The sequence below is a fragment of the Parasteatoda tepidariorum genome, chromosome 2 (assembly GCF_982258835.1).
Source record: "Parasteatoda tepidariorum strain Cologne lab strain chromosome 2, Ptep-v5.0, whole genome shotgun sequence".
NCBI lineage: Eukaryota > Metazoa > Arthropoda > Arachnida > Araneae > Theridiidae > Parasteatoda > Parasteatoda tepidariorum.
In genome coordinates this window covers 48,083,090-48,106,833 of record NC_141756.1, presented here as the reverse complement: position 1 = coordinate 48,106,833, position 23,744 = coordinate 48,083,090, and the positions used below count along the sequence as shown (strand labels likewise).

The following is a 23,744-nucleotide window of genomic DNA, read 5'->3' as shown; positions in this document are numbered from 1 at the left end:
AGAGATTTAAATAGAATTCTACGAAGATATCGAAGTATGTTCCAAGAAACTGTATTTAAGAAAAATATATGAAAGCTCAAGTCAGTAATGTGTAATACAGATTAAGTACATTCAAAATTATGTTTACTTTAATGGTTTCAAAGAAATAACAAAATAATTAAAATTATTTTCAGTGTAAAATATTGTAAAAGGCTGGATATAAAAAGCATAAATATAGGTTTCTAAAAATTGTCAGTTAAAAAACAACTGATTTTGTGTATTAAATTACTACATTTGGTATTTAAGAAGTTAAGCATTCGTTTTTAAAAAGCAAAAGAAAATTTTAAAATCATTTTGAATATAAATAATTAATATAAATTTCCAGGTTTTAGATACTTGTACTTCAATTCATTTATACTTCCTAAATACTAGAAATGTATTTTTTTAATAAAACTAATTATGCTTTAAATTGTAAAACGAATGCTTTTAAGAACTTTTAAACAAACATTAAATTCAATTGCACTTCTTAAATACTGTAAATATGTTGGTTTTTTTTAATAAAATTGATGATATTTTTAATTTGATAAAATAATCTTTTAACGGTTTTTAAGCTATTGATATTTCTTACGCTATAATTTTCTTCTAGTGAATGCCAATAATTAATCTTGTGAATGGCTGTTCTTATACATAAATTTAAAATGGATATAAAACAAGCAAGCAATAAAATAGTAATAATAACAAGCAATACAAGACATTGAAAATATTTATGCCAAATATAAAAAATTTTGAAACCTAAATGACAATCATTAAAGTTCAATAATTTTAAGCAAAATTAAAAAATAAATTGACCATTTTGAACCGTATTTTTTTTTCTAGAATGGATCTTTTTCATCAAGTAAAATAACAGATGAAGCCACTCTTACAAGGAAATATAGTTCAAGTCAGACAGCAAACAGCGCAAGTTGTAATCAATATTTTTGTTCACCGAGCAGCAATATGGTTAAAACTGCACCAATATTCATATCAGTAAGTTTTAAAAAATTCTATATGTTGGCCGCTATAATGATTTCCAGTAATTCAGTTATTTTTCATTATTCATTTATTTGTTTGTTCAAAAACAAATTGTGAAAACATGCTATGCAGCAGTAATATTTTGACTTATATGCATTCTGTTTATATACATTTTTAAAATCATCGTAAAAAACGAAGGCTAAAAAGTATACAGTTTGAGGGGTTAGTAAACTAGAATTTGCGAGGGGAAAAAAAGACAAAAAACGTTATAGAAGTAACAAAACGCAGCTTAGGAAAGCTTAATACAGAACAAAATCTGTTTGATTACAGGTTGAAACGTTTAAATTATCTTTTTTAACTTTTCTCTGTTCCCTCCTGCAATAAACAGGTTTTGTTGTTTTCAGGTTCTACTTTCCAACTTAGATTCGCCAGATTTTGATAGTACAGTGGAGCATCGTTTATACGACGCCGAAGGGACCACCGAAAAACGTCGTATAAACGATAACGTCGTATAATCGATTTTTACTTCTAAAACTGAAACTAACTCTGTTTTCAATTAATTTTAATGTTTAACGTGTTAATTTACATAAATTTCTAAATTAGACAAAGCAAAACAAACAAATAACCAAAGGAGAAAAATTGCAGTGAGCCATTTGAATGTATGTTAACTTTAATTATATTTTCTTGCTATTATTCTCTACAATGCTTTGAATAGCGAGTTGAAGTTACTGCTTTCTATGATGCAATTTTAAATTTCTAATCTCGGCCAAATCTAATGGCTGAAGCGCACTTGTGCAATTTGCAGGAAAAAAGAGAGCTTTTACATTTTCCAAAATAACTAGTATCGATGGGTGCGCTGGACATTGGTCGATGAATAGAGCAATTTTTCGTTTTTTCCTCTTCATAACATTGTCTAGTTTTTTCAGTCATCTAGTAAAAATTACGGTCGTCATCCAAGCATTCTTGTTGACACCCTTTTCTGCATCATTCATGTTGGCAAATTCCGCCCTTTTTAAAATACACAAGAAAAAATAAAAAATTAAATAAAGAACAAAATCTAAAAATCGACGTATAACCGATTCTGTGCGTCGTATAAACGATATATTTTTACATTAAAATGAATAGGAATGATTTGGGACCACACTAAAACGTCGTATAAATGTAAACGTCGTATAAGTGATCGTCGTATAAACGATGCTCCACTGTATTTTTGATTTTTCCCTGGTAAAATATTGATTTGCGACCTCTGTTGTGTTTTCTTTTTTTCTGTATATTTTTTATAAGGATTCTAAAAATGTGTCGGAAAGGGAGCTTTCTGAAACACCCTGAATACGACAAAAAGAAGATTGTAAATTCTTTTCCTAAAAGAATTTCCTCATATTGTAGAAAACTTGCTCTAAATCCCTACTGTAATACATTTGCACATATTATATATTTTAGGGTCAGTTAAACAAATGTTTAACATCACTACTTACTGTATAACCTTATATAACATCCAACAGACTTACTTTATATTTGACTTTAAATGAATTTATCAAAAGAATATGCACCAATGCATCAACACCAGCGTCAGATAAGCCTGATGTGAGCTGGGGAAAAAGTTGCACCAGATATATACTGATTACACTCAGACCAATGAAGAATAGCGCTTGCGGTGAATAGACAGTGTTAAAAACGTTTTATGCATGCTGTAAACTATTTTATTTTCATTTACTCATTGGCAGATATTTTATGCTTAAAATATAATTTTGATTAATTTCAGAGAAGGCTAATTTTGCTACCATACATACCTTGATCTATGAAACTAATGTTTAGAATGAGTTACCAATAATTGCATACTCTAAATTATTTTACCGCATCTATTAAAATGCTGACTTACCTTACGGCTAAATCAGTATTTTGGCCACACTTATTACGTTTGCACAAAAGATTTGCGTATTTAGTTTAAATAACTTCCATGTAGATTCTCGCAAAAATTTCTCACACATGTTTCTGAATTGCCATATTTCATAAGACAATGCAGAAGCATACTCCATATGAAAAGATATCCTGAGTAGAAAGGGTTTTTTTTATCTTTCTTTCTCTATGGCATAGTGTAACAAAGTATCGAGAAATAGAATCTCACGCAAACTAGAATGAGTTCTAGTGTTAGCTGAGTTAGCTAGAGTTAGAATGAGTTAGCTAACAAGAATGAGTTCTACAATACTTTTTATTATATAAAAAGTATCGTAGAATTCATTCTTTTACTAACAAGGCATCCAGGAGCAGAATCTCTAGCTAACAAAGCATCGTTTGACAGAATATTTCTCTTACAGATAATATTAGAACAGAATCTATTACAATACGGGACAAAAATCTCTCGCTAACAAAGCATGGTAGAACACTTTCTTATGCAAACAAAGCATCAAGCAATGAAATCTCTAGCTGACAAAGCATCGTGTGACAAACTTTTTCAGAAACAAAAAATTTTAGAACAGAAACTGATGTTAAAGGGGTCAAAATCTCACTCTAACAAAGCATCGTAGAACACATTATTTTGCTAGAAAGGCATAAAAGAGTAAAATCTCTTGCTGACAAAGCATCGTGCGACAAAATCTTTCGCTTACAGATAATCTTAGAACAGAATCTATTACAATAGGGGACAGAATTTCTCGTTAACAAAACATCGTGGGGTGAAATTTTTCACAAACAAATCGTGTGAAAAAATCTTGTGACAAAATATTAAGGGACAGAGTCTTGCGTTTGTAAAATATGAGATATATAAGCAGCAACATTATAATACAGAAAAGCAACGAACTTAATCAAACAAAACATTCTGTCACAAGATCTCGAACAGAAAAAATTCTACTTGTACTGAAAAAATAGCGATTGGAAACATAACATTGGAAAAGTCATAACTCGAAATGGAATACAGATAATACTTCATCATAAATAAAACGCACTAATAATAATTTGATGATTAGCAACATCAAAATTTACAAACAATCTTTGTACTTAGTACAAATTAAAACTACTTTAACGAGATTGCAAATCATTTTAACTAATAAGATACAAATCGATAGCTCAGCAATAAAAAGTATTACTTCCCAGAATAAAACACGCTAATTAATCAATAAGATCGTCAGACAAACCCTGTTCTATTTCATGGAAGTAATAAAATAATGTGCTGTCGTTAAAAGAGAGAAAGAGGTCTGTAGAACACCATCATTAATGTGTTTCCACGTCTCGTAGTATAAAAAAACAATAAAGCGAGAGTCTGTCCACTTAGATGGGACTCGTGAAACTTTCATGACTCAATTTATATGCCAGAAATTTTTCTTTTTTTGACACACCACTTCCTTTCATAGATTTACTTAAACTTTTCTTCCTTTTTAAGTTTCCCGTTTAAATTTTTCGGGTTAAACTATGCTCATGCATAAGTTATTTTCTCTCTTTTAGGTAACTTAAGAAACGTATTTAGTAAAGTTTAAATTTTTCCTCCTATTTTTAATTTCGGTAGCTTTTTCTGCTAAGATCTTAAATACAATTACAAATGGAAATAAAATAAAAGTTTTGCTTGTATTGTTAAGGAAACAATTTTAAATCTGTATTCAAATCAAGCACAGAACTCTAGTTGAAATTTGAGCATTCTAGATCGAACTTTTGTTTGAAGAACTAGTTAAAAAGTATTAGTAGTTTAAATTGACGTTAAATTAGCTTCTCTGTCAACATTATGGCAATAAATTCTGATTTCATCTGTCTGAATATGATTGAAAGTTGTAACGTCATTAGTCACTTAGTTTCAGCTTATATTTTTGCATTTTTCTTAATCGGAAAGAGGTTGAAAGTTCTATTGTAAGTTTCCAATAAAAATGCTAGAAAATTCCTGCCACAGATTGACATTTGTTTCTATTTGAAAGTATATATAGATATATATTTACTAGAAAGAAAAATATATAATTAACTCGATATTCAAAATTACATCAATATACAATTTTCAAAACAAATTAGTATTTTTTATTCGATTACAGTAATTTTCAGCAGATGCGCGCTTAACTAATTAGAATTGGATCCAAATAATATAAGCTTGAAACAAACTACCGTAAAATAGTTTTCTATGGGGAAAAAATTAATAATAAAAAATTTTTAAGTTTCGCATCTGGCATCTCCATTGATGGGCACACCGCTCTCCATATTATTCCAAATGGAGATCTAATCGGTCGCTGATATAGGGATGAGATCCTGAGACCCATTGTAATCCCTTACGCTGCAGCGATTGGAGATTACTAACGGACGACAATTGCAGGCCACATCATGCTAACTTGGCGAATCCTTTTGGAGTAAGGAGTCATACGAATGGATTGTCTAGCGTGTTCTCCGGACATGAAACCAATCGAGCATGCTTGGGAAATTCAAGGCAGACGAATTTGCTGAACGCCTATCACCCTCACAAACTCTCCAAAAACTGGAAAGAGCTCTTCTGAAGGAGTTGAACAAAATACCCAGCCCCTTATAATAACCTCGTTGACTCGATGCCTCAAAGGTTTTCAACTCTGATGGCCGTTCTAAAAACGATTTTCTTTTAAGGAAACACCTTTTTTTATTTGTTTCTCTCATATACACAAATTGTGTTTTTTTCCCTTTTGTACCCAAATGCTCAATAAAACGAATTTTTTTCTGCCAAACAAATGTCCTTCTTATCTCATATAACCTACTACGTCTGTCGACAATGTATCAATTATTCAAGCAATTCTCCAGGTGTAAGATCAACCCACAACCTAACTATCCTTTAGACTTTTAGATGTTTTGAGCAGTATATACATATATATATATATATATATATATATATATATATATATATATATATATATATATATATATATATATATATATATATATATATAGAGAGAGAGAGAGAGAGAGAGACAGACAGAGAGAGAGAGAAATAGATAGATATTTAAAATTAACAATATAACAAAACATAATCCAACATAAACATGTTAGAATATGGTGAATCATATTCTTACATGCTTATTTTCTACACTGTAATAAAATACTATGAACTTAAAGCTTATCAAAGAAATTTTTCTGGAAAGTATTCCATAGATAATAACTTATCATAAATATCATTTCATATTCATTTTCAAACTAAAAATACATCCTAACCTACCTCAAGGCACATATATTCATAAAATAATCATCCAAATTGATCGATAATGGTACAGTCTTAGGTTCAGAATAATTAGAACAGTATTTCCTCATCTTGCACTTTCTATCTCAGTAAAAAAATTGCAGTAGTGCCGTGAGGGTAAACCTATGACACTTGTGTCAGAGGTGTCACGCTCACTCATTTTAAGGAACACGCATCGACGGAGAGAAAAAAAAATAAATAAACAAATATTTCAAATTCGGAAAAGGACAGTTTTTCTTATAGAAAGACCGAAAAAGAGGGAATCGATAAATAAAAAAGCTTTCTTCGCAATAAACCAAAGAATCGTAATGAACGCAACATAGTAAACTCGTTATTTGATCAGTTCCTGAAGCAGACCGTTAAAACAACCAAGTATTAGAATAGTTGTTTGCAGAACTTTGAAATTAATTCTAGTGGATGCAAATTGATTATTTAGAGATGCAGTCTGCAGATTTAAGATACCATTTGCACTTGAGTTCGAAACTTAAATCTCTTGGACGAAAGCGTTTAAATAATGACGAATTCAACTATGAATATGAATGTTTGAGTTTTAGGATTTTTTAGTGACATTAAATATAAATCTGACATTTATAGCGAATTGTTTAAAAAAATCTGGTGTTGGAAATTTTTTGCATAAACATATAGTTTTTAGAATTAGTTCTCAGCAGTCACCAATATATAAAAGGAACAAAAAATAAAAACGTCCATCATAAAGAATTAGCCGTGAGCACATAGAGTAACTTAACCTTGAAATGCATCAAATATAAGCCTGCAATCGAAGAATTAAAGAACAAATTTCGATACCAAGAAAACCACACATTTCTTGTTTTCGTACAGTCCACTTATTACGAATTTCACTATTATAATTTCTTAAATGCACATTAATTTTTTTTCTTTGGTTACTATCATTGTATAGTTACTACTTTGGAACAATTACTTTAAAAGCCTTATATGCTTTCCAGTTTCTATTCATGACGTTTAAACAAATTTACTTCTATCGATTCATTCTAATAAACGTCATACTTATATTTTCAGCATCCTTTTACGAAACTTCCATTAGTATGAAACTTTTCGAAGAATATGGTTCATTTAATTTATCCTCTACTTGGATGTGTTCCAAAAAGTCAGCCCGCGCATGATGGGTATAATTATGCCTTTTTATTTCAAAAACGTATGACATTTTGATTGTTTTTAATTTATAATGTTTTATCCAAAATTCGTATTTAATCTACAATAGCTATTAAACTATTAGGATAATAAACATATAAGGTATATATAGATTTTTTTGTGTATAACTTTAGAGACTTATTACATTTAAAATTATTTGTATAGTAATTAGTGAGACTGATGAATGTAATTATTTTTAAAACTATTACACTTTCAACGAAAAAAATCCCATGATCTTTTTCTGGATCTGGAACAATTACCAGGAATGGTCACACAAGTGATAGTTCTTCTTCTATTTCCACAGTATGCGAAAAGTGATGATTTTTTATATTTTTTTTTTTTTGATAGGCGGAAAAATTGCTGAGGCATTTATCCAAAAATATGCAGCGCTCATCAGAGATAGTAGGCTTAATTGCATGTTGAACAATGAAGTCTATCGCTTTATTTTTTATTTTCAACTTAATTTAGAATATAAAATGCATCAATACAATTTTTGTTTATTTTATAACCGTCGCTGAACAGCCGGCCAAATTTTTGAGTTTACAACTACTAATGCTCAACTCCGCAGCCTTGTAATTTTTGAACCCTATCCAGAAGACAAGGGAACTCCTGGATCAAGTATTGGGTAAAATTTGTCTTCGTGGAGGACCTCTTTTGATGGAACTAATCCGTATTTGCGTTACATGGAGAGGAAACCACGAGTCTAAAGGCAAGGGAATTCTAACCCGATCCGTCCATCACTGAGGATATTGTACGTCAGCACTGTGGTCGGTCCAAGCCGGATACGGAATTCGTATTGACCAGCCATCGCTGAGATTGAAATTGAGGAAGGAAATAAACAGGTTAAATAAAATATTACAGTGAAACTTACTTAATTGCAGAGTGTTTATTCTTAAAATCTATAGCATGAACTGAACTTTTCCAATTAAGTCGATCGAGGCTTTTCTGTAATCAAGACATAAAAAACTTTGAAAAAAACATTACTGTGACGTCAGTGGGGAACGAATTTAATTATGATTTGTATATGATTACAAATTATTTTATAAAAGCGTGTATACTTAATAATTTCGAAAACTAACTTTAGCGTATTTCTCGTAACGAATAACAAAGCATAGTATTCCAATACTTTAACGTAAGAGAACTGTCATTTATAATCACATTGAAAGACAAATGTAATAAAATTTGATGATTCTATCTCCATCGATTATTGTTTGCTCGAAATGAAAAATGGCGGCGTTGGGGTAGAGATCAATACTAACCTAATAGAGCAGAAGGATTGCTTCTCAAGGTGAAAGAAGTTTAGACAGGGAAGTGCTATTGTGGTTTTAAGATCGAAAAAAAAAATTCTTAGAAAGAAAGAACAGGCGCATCCAAGAATTTCTCAAAAGTGAGAGAAAAAAAGTATGTTGCGCGCACGATGCGCTTTATGTCTCTTCGAAATCCCCGAAATCGTTTAAATTTAAACCATTTGTTTAATAACTTTGAAATTAAAGACTTAGTTAAACAGCATAAATATTTTTCCAAATTGTTATTTTACTTATTAGATTCCATTTATACTTATACTTATAATTGTTATTCAACTTATTCAGATTAGTTAAGAAATAATAATCTTACTGTTTTAAAATTCAATTTACAAATAAGAAAAGTAAAAATTTTCGTCGACACATAAATATATTTATAAAAGTTAAACACATAGAATGTAAAAAGACTTAACTATTGACTTAAGACTTAAATTTATGAATTATAATTTAGTTATTAACGAATTTTTTTATTATTATTTTGAAGCAATTTAATTGAGTTTAAGGCAATTGTTTTGCAGTAATTTGCAAATGTATTTGGAAATGGATGTCAATTCTTAGACTTAGTTTATCATCTGTTTTCAAGGGTCATTTTAGAATTTTTTTGAAGAAAAAAATGTATTAAAAATAAATTTTAAAAGAGATTTATAAATATATATAAATTTAGTTTGTGATATTTATGCATTCCATTAAAATATATGTTTTTTTGATTAGTTTAATAAAATTATAATCAGTTGTTATAACCGAGGCCTGTTAGTCTCAATCATTTATGTAAGCTGTTGCTTTTGATTGCAGAACTAGAAACAAAGATAAAACAGGTTCCGATCAGTCTACACCTACTTTTATTATTATTACTACTACTATCATTATTATTATTATTATAGTTCTTGGGATTATCCATTCACTTGCTGAAAAAATATCGAATTTCATACTAATTCTAGTCCAATAAACAAAAAGAATTTAATTGCAAATCAAGCTTTATGATTCTGATTTCATCTATTGTTGAAAATGTAACAAATCTTACAATAAGCATCACTGAAAAAAATAGAAACGTGTGAAAAATTCAGAAAATTAATGATGCAAACCAGTACAAAACTAGCTTGATTACACTCTGTATGTGTAAAAAATTATTATTTTCTTTTGAAAATTTAGGTACAAAGTCTTTCAGCCAATGCAGTAAAGAAAAATCAATATTTTAGCCTCTAATCCATACACCCTTGTGCAAATTAATTGAAACAAACTTTTTTTTTCGTGTTTTATAAAGAAGATGTTTTGGAGTTGTTTCGGTTACAATGGGGTTGGACCTTTGCTGCCTATTGACGGTATGATGCGTTCTGAGCAGTACATTACTATTCTGGGTAAGAAAGTTGTTCCAGAATTGAAGAAACGATACCCTGATGGAACAGGGATTTTTCAACAGGATTTAGCTCCTTACCATACGTCCAAAATTGTCAAGAAATTCGTATCTGAGAATCAAATTGAGACATTGGAATGGCCAGGGAATCGTGGAGATCATATTATGTACTAAAAATTTTTGAGTTTGTATAAATTTAAATAAAATAGCATTTTCTCTTAGTTTTCTGAATTTATTGAGTTTGTTTCAAATAATTTGCACAAGGGTGTAACTGGTAAGTGTATGCTTTAATGCGACGATGGATCTTTAGTTCAAGGTTACTTAATTCAAAATTAATTAAACAATGAAACTAGTCCATATGTATAAAAAATCAACATCATAACTGAAGACAATGAAATCATCTTAAACTAAAACTCTGAAACGACAAAAACTTGAATAGAACCTTAATTTTTTTTATTGCTCTCTTACAACAAATAAAAAGTATCTAAGATTAAAATTAGAGTGAAAACAAGACAATATAGTTTCAAGTCCTTAACAACTGGCTGAACGGATTGCTTAAGAATTATTTTTAAAGATTTTGTATCCAAAAGCAATTCCTAAGTAACTGAAAAAATAAAAGCGAAGGAAGGACTAAAGCTACGGCTAAACTTCTCAACATCGCATATTTCAAAAGAAGGATTAAAAAGATTTCGCTGTCAAATAAGCGAAGTATTTTGTGAAAGAGAATGTTCTCGCTTAAGACGCATTAAATAATGATGGTTTTATTATCTGAGTTCATAAATCATAAATAGCAATATATTTTTGTTTTACAAAATATTAGTTTTAAGCTCTATTTATTTGTTAGATACTTTAATATGATTTAATTTATAAAAGCAGTGAAATATTCAAAACGCATAGTTTGTCAGACATAACAGACCGCTCTTGTTTAAACATAATCCATGATTTGTATAAATAAAAATATAAAACATCATACAATCTCCTTTTTATTAATACATTTTTCTTGACATATTTTGAGTCATTAACGCTAGAAAGACTGAAATACCTATATTGTTCAAAAGCAGTCAAAATGACTGCATTGCGAAAGAATAACTAATGTATGAAGAAATTTGTTTAAAATTAGTTTTTAATATTTTTGATACTACTTCCAGTTATATAACAAGTTATTAGTAAATATCAACAATAAAAATTATTATAAAAGTTACAAAATTCTAAGAAATTGTGTCATTATATACATCACTGTTTTTTTAATTGAAATTAAAAAGCAGTCAAAATGGCTTCCTTGGGTAATCTAGTGTTAAAGATGGAATCTCGCATATTCAAATTTCAGCCTCTTTCCGACTAACTAGAAGGCTCAAATTTTCACTGTAGCTGTATACCCCTTACAAAAATGCAGTTTTTAATTGTTTCCTTACCGATTAAAGCAAAATGTTTCATCACTTTATTACCCAACGTAACTTATCGTTAATCAGAATTCATACTACTTTAAGATTAGCTGAAGCATTGAACTGGAAAGCATTATAAGTTAACATTGTTTTCTGATCACTAAAATAACAGTTTATCGTAAGACAAGCTCCTAACTAAAATTTACAATTAATCAAAATTCTGACCCCTTTTTGATAGTTAAGGCTCAAATTTTAACTCTTTGACAACAGTGTAAGTTTCAATCATTTCCTGATGACAGAAACAATTAGAATTTATCATCATATCACAAAATAAAGATTATCGAACATAGAAATTTCGACATTTTTTCAACAAGCTAAAGGGTTCAAATTTCAACTGGAGTTCCAAGTCTGATAATATACCACTTTTAAATGGTTTCTTGACTTGTAACTAAAAGAATCATCATATTTTATATTTATAGATATAATTTATGTTAAATTAAGATTTCCATCATTAGCAGATTGTTTAAAGGCTGATATTGTATCTGTACCTCTTTGCTACAATATAAGTTTTAATCACTTTCTGGCCACTGCAAGCAAGACTTATAGCAATAATACCATAAACTCAGTCGAAATTTCGACCACGCTGAGATTCGAGATTAAATTTTAACTGGAGATTTTTCTTTGTTGACAATACAAAATTTAGTGGATTCCCAACCACTGCAGACAGAATTTATCGACGACACTGTGCAAACAAACAGAATGCGTCGTATATTAAAATTCCAACAACTTTTCGACGAGTTGGAGTGACAAATTTTCATTTACCGAAAGACAATACAAGTTACAATTGTTTCTTAAACGCTGTAAGGAAACTTCATCATGATTTTATCGCCAAATGGAATTTATCGTTAATCAAATTTTTGATCTTTTTCCAAATAGCTGGATTAATGACATTTCAGCTGGATCTCTGTGCCTGATGTTCATACGAAGTTACAATCACTTTCTAAATGGTACGGAGAAAAATCTTCCCCCATTTTATCGAAAATCGACATTTTGATGTCTTTTCAAGCTAACAGACAGACTAAAAAAATTATCTCCCTTTTGTCAGATCAAAAACGATAAACGTACAGCTAATCACTTTCGTAATAACCTTATAACACCACCGAATCAAAACAATATGCCTTACATTTGTCATTTTTGGTTTGGGAAAAACAAAATTATTTTTTCCTTTGACAAAAATTTTATAAGCGTAGTTTTTAAAATTTTTTATATTTTATTATTTTTGTTAGTTTATTCTAACATAAGCTGTACCGATTAAAGATTAATTAAAATATAAGATTTCACCATTTTCGTGATAGTTATACGTTTACATCGAACTGCTAGACAAGCAAATGAACGTTACATTAAAAGGAATAAATATTTCGACATTTTTTTAATTGAAGCTCCTGCAATTTCAAATGTAACTACAGACTTAAAAATCACAGTCTAGTAATTGTAAAGAAACTTAATACTTTATTTGAAGTGCATTTTCTGGTTAACGAGGTTAAGGATATAGATCAGGGAAAAGGGTAGGTCATTCACGACATGCTACCTATTATTCAAAAACTAACAAATGAAGATTTGGAAGAACTGAAGCGTTTTCCTGTTAAAAATCGGCTGCCACCATACCACCTGGGAGTTCATCTAGCTTAGGTTCACCACTACAGCTGAAGCCTTTTCAAACAATCAATGAGCCAGCCTCCACCTTGCTGTATAATGGAGAAGAAACCTTCTTGTCTCATGCCATTGTAATAGCAAGCAATTTCGTCTTGGGTCATCAACTCTGTCTCTCCACAAATATCAATAATAAATAGATTTCTAGAATTCTTTGATTATCCGCAGCTATCATACAGCCTGGGAGTTAAGCTAGGTTAAGTTTACCACTACGGATGAAGCCTTCCCACACAATCAATGAGCCCCCACCTTGCTGCATAATGGAGACGAAATCTTCTTTCCTCATGCCACTGTAATAGCAAAACATTCCGACTCGGGTCACCAACTCTCTTTACAAATATTAATAATAAATAGATTTCTAGAAATTATCGACAGCCACCATACAGCCTGGGAATTAAGCTAGGTTGAGTTTAGTACTTGGAGAAGAAATCTTCCTTCCTCGCGTTATTGTAATAGCACACAAAACTGTCTGGGTCATCTTAATTCTTTTATTTTCTACTCTCATTTGCTTTCAAAATGGCCGGTGATTTTTCGTCTAAGATTTTTGCGGCTCACATTATTATGAGTCACAAGCTTTTATAATGCGAGGCACTTAAAGTAGTTATGATGTTGTGAGCCTCGCCTTTAATTTTTAAAAAAATTTTCAAGCGTTTTACTTTTTCAAAATAAAAAGGAATTACAAAAATACAATTTGGTCAAATAGATATTCAAAACTTTGTAAAATGGCTTAATTCCACTTAATGTTTAATCTTTTAAAATAAAAATATATACATTTCAAAAATAAACCACTCGGTTTCTATGGTACAAATGTACCCGTTATCCCACATACTATTTTTAATTGCCTCACTATTTTAAATTAAAAAAAAATTAAATATTGTAGGTTGAAAACTTCTATAAATATGTTAGAAATTATAATATTTTTCTCATTCAAACTAAACAAAGCTATAAATCTCTCATATCTGGATAGTAAAAATATAAATAAATATATAGAGCCTCCGACTGAATGGAATTTTTTTTTATCTACAAAAATAAACTTTTTCCCTCTAGAAAAGTAGTTTAAATAGTTTTGCAAAGTTCAACAAAATTCGAAATGTTCGTGTTCAATCTTTCAACCGACTTTAAAATTAAAATGTCATAGAAACATTTTGAAAGCGAGCCAAAACATTTTGCAACTCCAATATTTTTACAATAAAAAGTATACATTGAAAGCTTAAATCAAGCAACCTTTTTATTCCTAATAACCTTTCGCAAGCAGCTGCTTTTGTCATTTTTTTTTACCATCTGCTTTTGAGCTTCTTCCAAAAGTTACTTGGCCATATGTTTCTTTTACAATTCATCGCTCATCGTTTTATCTCTTAGGAGATAGTATTTTTCCTAGATCCTCTTTTTAGAATTTAACGAAAAAAAAGTTTTTATTACCTTTTTCGACATTTTAAATCTAGAGTACGTATTTCTTAAATTTTTGCTTACGAAGGTCTCATTAACACTGAAGTCGAAGTTCAAATAGATTAATTAATAATTTAAATTAAATACTTTGAAATTGTATCGTGTTTGAGGTTCTGAAAATAATAAAACAGAAACTTCTTTTACAATTCATAGCTCATCATTTTATCTCTTAAGAGATAGTATTTTTCCTAGATCCTCTTTTTAGGATTTAACAAAAAAAAAGGTTTTTATTACCTTTTTCGTTATTTTAAATCTAGAGTACGTATTTCTTAAATTCTTGTTTACGAAGGTCTCATTAACACTGAAGTCGTAGTTCAAATAGATTAATTAATAATTTAAATTAAATACATTGAAATTTCATCGTGACTGTGGTTCTGGAAAATAACAAAACAGAAAAAAAACGTGCATAATCTATATATTTCTCTTACCAAAAAAGTTAAGGGTATTTGAATTGGCAACATTATAATTTAATTCCTTTTGTTAGGTAGTCTTAAGTGATAGTTTAAGTTGTGTAAAATAATAAGTTTAATACGTTAAGTATTTATTTAGAATAAATTTGTACTTCGTAATAGTTTACAATAGGGGACTCCTCTTATTTTTGGCAATTTATTGACGACGGTTTTGAACAAAAAATTAATCTATTCTTGTTATGCTTTTTAGATTTTTTTTAAACTAATGGCAAAAAAAATAACGATTTTGAAACTGACTTAACATATCAATAAAAATAATAATAGAACCAATCGCATAACGATAATAAAAATTTCGATAACCCGAAAGTGATGTCAAAGAAAGCGAAGATCATTATGGTAACCAGAAACGAGGTTTCAGCAAAATTGCAAACCAAGTGGCCTTCGATTCTACACTAGGACCTTGCATTTTTATATACATAAATTCTTAGTCACGATGTCATTATTTAGATTTATTTTTAATCTTTTCTAAAAGAGCTGTACAAAATTTAAACAAAAACGGTGCTATGGTGCCGCATACCGTTATATCAATTATTGGGGGCGATATGCGCACCGTAGCACCACACTCAAGTAATGGCTCGAGAGGTGCTTGAGGAAGTGGTAAAGCACGTAAAGCAACATTGGGAGGGGTTTTCTTTCTTATCTTACGGCAGGTATGGAAATAATTTTAACACTTCTGCTGCCTACAGTGCTGAAATGTCTTGAAATCATACTTTTGGTAGTTTGTGTGACTTAATGGCTGCAGGACAGATTTTAAATTATTACTAAAATTCAATTCATAGAGAACTTTGACAATAACGTGCACATCTCTTGAAAATAGTTAAAACTTAAATCAAAGTACTTCCACCTGAGCAAAGCCGTGGGAAACAGCTAGTTAGACATATTTTTATATTAGCTCTTCTGTAGTGACTTAGAGCATATAATGGAGCAAATAAAATACGTATTCATAGTTACTTCTAAAACTAAGCATTAAATGTTTTAAGGTATGGAGCTTCAGCTTATTATATCAGAAGGTCAGATAAATGAATTAAGAGAAATATCACGAGCTATGCATTTTGCTCAATATTTTAAGCAAATAAATTTATCAATTGAAGGAGATAACAGTCAGTTTTAACGTAGGTTACTAAGTCAACTTGTTAATATTATGCAAGAAATTTAAATAAAAATGCAGTAGAATGTATTGATTTTATACTTTTTGTTATTCTCTGAAACAGATGATTGTGACATATGATTACATTTATCTACTAAAACTCTACAGTACTAGAGTAAGAGTAATAGCAATTCTCAAAGTATCCTCCAATTGCTGATCTATCGAACGGGTTCTTGAAATTTGTGTTATTATTTGATGAATCAGTCCTTTGTGTTTTATCATTTAAATCTTAATAAAACATTGAACATACATCTTTTTATAACAACTTTTTTATAAGCATCAGCCATGAATTGTCATTCCATGGCGTGTTTCATTTTTTTAATCACACTGTTGTTGCTGACACTAAAATATCATTGGTGGACCACTATTGCCAAGCACGATATACGGAGAAAAACCTCCATTTTGAGGTTAACAATTCTAATGCAAAAATGAAGAAAATACAACTTTTATATTTTCCATATAATATAAATGGCTTTCATATTTTACATACCTTAGAATCTGTAACTGAAGAATAATTTGTATCTTAAATCACAACGTTTTACTTTCATGTAGTACCTATTAGGTGAAGATATAAAAAAAATACTTTTTTTTAGAAAACGATTACAAAAATGGCAGATTTTTGCAATCGTTTTCTAATTTAACTTTTGCAACAAAATAACTTTATGGATAAAGTATTTTAGGGTTAGTATTTTTTTTTTTTTTTTTTTTTTTTTTTTTTTGAGTTCAGACAAAATCTAATTAAGGAGAAAAATAATTCCATACGAAATCTGTCAATAACTTAAGATAAAATGCATGCATTCGAAATAAATTTCTGAAAATAAACTTCTTCTAAAATAAGCGTTTATCGATTTACATAACATTTGGCAAAACTGATGCCACAACAAAATAAATGAATGCTAAAATTGCTTTTCTTCGAGATTGCAAAAAAAAAGTATGATCGATAACGGAAGTATTTCTTTTCAGTTCGAATTTACTTTCTTTTTTGAGAAAATTACTATTGTAATGAATAAATAAAGACTAGGTTTACAGAGAGAATTATTTTTTATAATGTGCCGAATTGAATAAATTGAGTAAATTCTACAATGGTATATTTATCAACCAGTTAACAGATTAAGTTTTATACAAAACTCTTTCCATTTTTATGTTAAAAGTAAAAGATTTAAATACTTACTTTTAACATTAATGTATCTTACAATACATTAATTCAATATATTTTAACACGATCCTTTGTAATAAAAATACTTATAAGACAAATTACACATAATTATATATCATAACTGCGAAATTTTTCACGAAATTTATTTTAACTCAAAAATTAAAAGCCTTTTAAAACTATAAATTAATATAACAGATTTAGTTTTTCTGTTGTTATTATGATTAATATTCACTTGTATGGCTTGTTAGTAAACAGCATTGAGACATAATAGCAGCCTCAATATGGCATAAGGACGATTATGCCATATGAAACCCATCGCAATATTTTTTTTCTTCCAAAATAATATTCCACCTTATTCCATCTTTAATATTCCACCACCAATGTTTTTATCGATAGAACAGTATGCGGAAGTTGTCACAGAAAAAAGAAACAAAACAAGTATCTTTTCAAAAATTATCGTTCTAAAAATAATCTTAAAACGTTTGCAAAGCTTTACAGATAAGGTAGGTATCTAATTTATGAAACAGTCTTGATTTTATCAACAACATTTTTACAAATGTGTTATGCAACGTTTATTTACATTTGTATTTTTATCTGTACTTCATACTTATTATATTTGTATTTTTATCTGTGCTACATTCATCGTATTTAATCTGAATGTATTTAAATTTTCACCACTGAATCACTTTCTGAAATCATTGCGTTATTAATGAAAACTAAATATTTACAAATAAGATAAGGAAGGAAGCTGATTATTTTTGCATTTGGAACTGCTTTTAAAAGACTCTGTTCTCACAGGAAATACCCTCTTTTGCAAATAATAAGTTATTTTCATAATTTCTGTGAGTTTGTGCCAGATAGTCAAAACTCTGAAGTTTAGCTAGCGTCCCTAAGTTAATTCTTAAAATGGGACAAACATTAATATAAAGAAAATCCACAGATTTGAGAAAATGAAAAGCATTTATTGTTTAGTATTTTAACATTTAAAAAGCTACTTAATCATTACTCCTAAAAATTTGCAGGAATTGAGAATTGATTGATTTTGATAATTTTTATCCAGGTTGAAAAATCTCGCCAAATTGGTGATTTTTGATTGGTGAAAAAGTTTAATAACTTTTAAAATATGTAAGTTCTTTGTTCGCTTTAAAACCCAGATAGTTTTTTACAGCAAGATGGTATATAGCTTGAAATTATAGTCCCCCCCCCTTTAAGTGTAAGACACTTAAACCGTGGCTTTTTTTATTTTTCCGTAGAGTTTTGAAAAACACAGTTAAAGCTTTTAGGTATTATTTCTCGAAAAACAGACTCAAAAACAATTTCTAAACTAAATGTGGAAACTGAATACAGCACAGTTATTCTGATCATTTAAAATAAATTTTGTAAACTATTGACCTTTTAAGGAAATTTTGCGAACCTCGTGCTCAAACTGAATATAGCACAGTTATTCTGATAATTTAAAATTAATTTTGCAAACTATTGACCTTTTAAGGAAATTTTGCGAACCTCGTGCTCAAACTGAATACAACACAGTTATTCTGATCATTTAAAATTAATTTTGTAAACTATTGACCTTTTAAGGAAATTTCGCGAGCCTCGAGCTCAAAAGACAATATTCTAGAGCTCTTACGACACTTTCATATCCCCCTTCTGATTTATGTTTATTCTTCGAAGGCGTCATATGAAATAACGGCTTTTAGTAAATAATGTGCTAATTTCATAATTATAGGGAGTTTGTAGCAGTTATTCGTTTTTCATGATTGTTAGGCAATATTTTGTCCCTCCTTAGCCAGTGTTCTCAACTTAATATTTAAAGGTATTCCCCTCCTAATGAGGTTACCAAGGTTCGAATCGAAGTTGTAGTTGTGGTTGGTTGATACGCATTCTGCTCTCGACTCGCACCAACCAAAGTGCTGACTTAAAATATCGTCAGTGGTAGACGAAGCGTAGAGAGTCTCCTGGCCGTCGGGTTAACCGTGAGAGGTTTTCCTCACCGTATCTCGTATCTCAAATGTGATTTAGTTCCATCCTCCGAGAAGGCTTGTTTGTTCGAATGCTTGATCCATGAATTCCCTTCTCTTCTGGGTTGGGTCCAAAATTATAAGGCTAAAAAGTTGAACAGTGATAGCCGTAAACTCAGAATCAGGTAGGCTGTTCAACGCTAGTTAGAAAATAAAAAGAATATGCTTGAAGGTAATTCCAACGCTGTATTGCTTTGATTCTTAGAAATATGTAAAAATTTAGTATTTTTCATAAATTTTAATATTATTCATAGCTGAGAGAAATCTTGCCTAATGGGCCTTTCTTTTAAAAGTTTAATGGTTCTATTAATGAAAATAAAACAGTTCGTTTATTTTAGCAAGCAGAGATATTTTTAACGAGTAAACAAAAACTAAAAAAGAACAAGGTTCACTAAACCATCTCAGGGTCTCATAACTTGTGTTTATCTGAAAAAACGATATTTTCTAAAAGAGCATTATTTTTTTTAAATAATATGAAAAGAAAATGTTATAGTATGTTGTCTCACATTCCAATCAATTTATGCATCCTAATTTCATTTTTAAAATAGATCAACAAAGCAGATATACTTTAAATACTTTTTCAAATTAAACTATTTCTAGAGGAGAACTCAAACAAAGTATTATTTAACATATACATTAAAAAATAAACATTTATATTCGGAATTATTATTAGTTCAAAATAATTACCTTTCTGTATTCCAAGTGCGTGTTTCTGTATCAAAATATCCCCATCCGGCAGCATTTTGCGCAGACATGATTGGACGTTCTAATCCAGAAATCATGGTTACCACAAGATCTTGAACTGTTCCAGCGGCATCGTACTGCTCTATTAAATCTGGTTTATTTTTGACTAACCAAAGTATTGTCGCACATGCGTGTCCTGTACTTAGACGCAAGTGAGAATCAGGCTTTGGTAGCGAAGCTAAAAATTCAGGTGAACAACGGCCATCCTGCCATGTATATAGAGCACTTACCACCTCAGTCTCATACCTAAAGAGAAAAAAATATATTTATTAATTAATCAATTTAAATGGTAATCAACATTATTCAAATTCTTTCCCATTTTTATTATCAATTGATTATTTAAAAAATTTTGGCATAAAACCATTACATATTATGCATTTTTTTAAAGCTAGTTATCGTGCAAAAGTTGTTCTCATCTATCTTCATCGAACTCAACACTCTCAGATATAAAATTCTCACTTATGATGATTCAGCAATCCTCGCGCTGTATTTCGTTAATTTTGAGAATCGTTTCGTCGAGAAATCACGTGATATGCGACGAAACGCTAAGTGTCACATATATGTGACGAAAACGTTTCCTCAATTCGGAACCTCATCGCAGTTCAGTGTGGGAAATTGTTAAATAGACTGACAAAGCTAGAATTACGACTAAACGATCGAAAATAAAGAGACGAAACAAGCCGATCATGGTGATCAAGGAGTTGGCCTCGTTTCAGGAAAATCCCGGGTTCGAATCGGGCATGAGTGGGATTTATATCCTTGTTCTATCTGTCCTTCTTGAGATTTTTGGATGACATTGATTCACCAATATGGTGCACATGAAAAAGTTAATATTAGAAGAATTTTATACATTAGGTGCTATACTTTTTTGTTCAGAAAAAACAGAATGACGAAATATTTCTTTAATTTTGACGAAATTCGAAGAAGTAACGAAGTTCCTCGAAGAAGTAACGATAGTTATTTCGTCATGTAGACGAAATTTTTGCTTGAAGCATATACCAAGAAACGGTTTCGTCAAAAACGAGAAAAGCTTCATAAAACTTGAGCATCCATTATTTATTTATTTATTTATTTATTTTTTTTTTTTTACGATGAGAACGATGTACATCTTTGTGGCCAAAATTTCGTTTTTTTAACTTGGCATACCGATTACGAACGGTTCTGAAGGAACCGTTCACTATGGCACTCTCTCCATATACAACATAAATGTTGTGAAACAATTTTGCGGCCTGAAAACCTTAAATAAAAGCAAAAAGAAAGAGGAGACGAAAATGCTCCTTTTTCTTAATTTGACATTCCCGTTTTTGATGGGCTGAAAATTACCATAAATTAAGTCGGGGAAAAGAAACATTGATTCCAGTAGAACAAAACATATACTCTTTAAAATTATCTGAAATATCATACCAAAAACGTTTCATATCAAGAGGAATGTTAAAAAAAATGAATAATGGATACATCTTAGTTGCTAACCTAATAAAATAACTATTTTAATAGACACAAACACATCAAATGGCATAGATGGCTGTCAGAAGTTCAAAGTTTTTACTGTAAATGAAGTTCCTAGAATGAAGTTCTTCATTAACAGTAATGGAAACAAATATAACAAAGTAACTAAATTATCTCTATATATAAAAATTATTGTCTGTCTGTGTGTCCATTATAGACTCCTAAATCATCGGACAGAAAGAGATGAAATTTGTCATACAGATAGTTCGATGCAAGAGCGAAAAACGAAATAGACTTTTCTGATAGGTTAAGCGAAACCGTTGTTTAAATTTAACTATAGCCCAATTAATTTTTCAAAAATTTTAAAGATAATATCATTAATATTGGTTGGCTTACAGTTTAATTTGATAAAAAAAAACGGTTATTGCACGCGTTTTATTTAATTACTTTATTCGCTATATCAGATAAATTCAATGAACAACATTAACGTGGTAGCATTCTTGAACTACGTCGCCAAATTAATATTCCTAAAGTTATTTGATAACACGAGTTTATTTTGTTTATAGTTATTCTTCTAAAATGTGTTTCTATAAAATCAAAAAATTTAAAATCGAAATTAGTTCGATTGTAAAAAATTAATTATAAGTTTAAAAGCAAAATCGATAGAAAAGTGGTACTAATTCGCTTAGGAGAAAAGTAAAAAATCGCCAAACGGTTCTTAACTAATTCAAGTGATATATGATTATTGAAATAAAAGAAATAAGCTATGTACTAAAAACCAAAATCAATGAAGTAAAGGTACTCAGAGGAATTTGTTTTAGAGGAACCATAAAAAAATTGTCATATTATTATTGACAAGAATGAAGCTTGATTAATGTTGTTAATATGTATTAATTGAAATAAAAAATAACCTATCTATAGAAAGCAAAGCCAATGGAGTAAATATTCCTATTCGTTTTGGGGATATTATTATTCGCCACATTTTTATTGATAGCGATACTTAATTTATACTGGTAAGAAGTATTAATTGAAATAAAAATAAGCTACGTGCTAAAAAGCTAAGCTAATGGAGATAAGGTTAATAGGAAATAAGTTTAGAGAAACCGCAGAAAGTCTCCATACGCAGATAACGCTTAATTAATTTTTTAATGTATACTACTGATATTATGGTCACTCTTGCAGCTTTAATAAGAATTTTACAACGGGTTTTCTGTCGTTTCAGAAAATATTCTTCCAGTGGTAACGAAGATAATTTAATGAATACTTTAATGAATGAGGAATTAAAATAACTTTTTTTCGCCACTACTTTTAAATATTTTAAACAGTAAATTAAAGGTCAGTTTGAGAATTTCCCTTGTTTCAAAGTCCTTATCAAGATCTAGAAGAAATCTTGTTTTTAAAATTTCACCTTTTGTTTACTGCCACTAATAAATGCGTTTCGCATAAAACTCAAGTGTTGAAGAGTTGAACAATAAAGTACCAAACAAACTGGTATAGGTATAAAGTATTATATTGATACATTTGGCAATTTTAAAAACTGCACAAATACGAAGTTTTAATACAGATAGTATGGAAATAGCCTTACGGCTCTTTGAAAAGGGTAGGAACCGGACAAAATTGCTTGGTAAATTTTGACTATCATGAGTTGGCCTAGAGCAATATTGTTACCCCAAGCGTGGCTAAATACAATTAACCTTTATTCTGATGGGATGAACTACAAAAAACGTGTTTTGCTTAATATGGTAATGTAAAGTCACCGGGTAGGGCAACAAATAATAATAAATAAATAAAAATTATTTTAGCTTTATTAATTCAAAAGCTTAGTGGAAAAACCAGATAATTTTCAGAGAAACTATTATCATTATAAGAAGGAGGAAAAATGATCTCCGAACTGTTATATTACCCATTTATTAGAAGGCGGGGCTATTAATCCTTTGTCTTATTTACCACTGCCTAAATTGAAAATAAAAATCATCCTAGCATACTAAACACTAGCGTGAATTACGTATGTTAAGATTAAAATGAATGCAGAAACAATTCTGTCACATTAAACATACCCATATTGATGTAACCACTTTATGTTATTTTCGGTGATTCATAAATACCCCTAAAACTGTCACTTACCTGGTTCTTCCACCAAGCTCTTCAATTGTGTCGGTATATGACTTTCAATTTCGTACATGATTTCGTAGTGTTGTTGAGTACTGATTAATGGATTTTTTTTATTCACCTCTTACGAAAAACGG

At 29.8% G+C, this 23,744-nt stretch overlaps 1 protein-coding gene and 1 long non-coding RNA gene across 4 annotated transcripts in view; one reads left to right on the top strand and one right to left on the bottom strand.

The window, feature by feature from the left end:
• The window catches only part of LOC139424991 (uncharacterized), a 72,123-nt gene that overhangs the window by 16,710 nt on the left and 31,669 nt on the right, over positions 1 to 23,744 (top strand). For 2 of the 3 annotated variants that reach the window (XR_011636141.2, XR_011636142.2), the window contains exon 2: positions 856 to 1,005. This is a non-coding gene — a long non-coding RNA (uncharacterized LOC139424991). Of the gene's footprint in view, positions 1 to 855; positions 1,006 to 5,275; positions 5,654 to 23,744 lie in introns of those variants that run through there. The other variant, XR_015431364.1, reaches the window with a different exon arrangement.
• Positions 1 to 23,744, bottom strand: part of LOC107444103 (sedoheptulokinase) — a 49,472-nt gene that overhangs the window by 18,949 nt on the left and 6,779 nt on the right. The window contains exon 2 of the mRNA XM_016058181.5: positions 19,996 to 20,298. Within this exon, the coding sequence (XP_015913667.1) occupies positions 19,996 to 20,298 (303 nt within the window). The remainder of the gene's footprint in view (positions 1 to 19,995; positions 20,299 to 23,744) is intronic.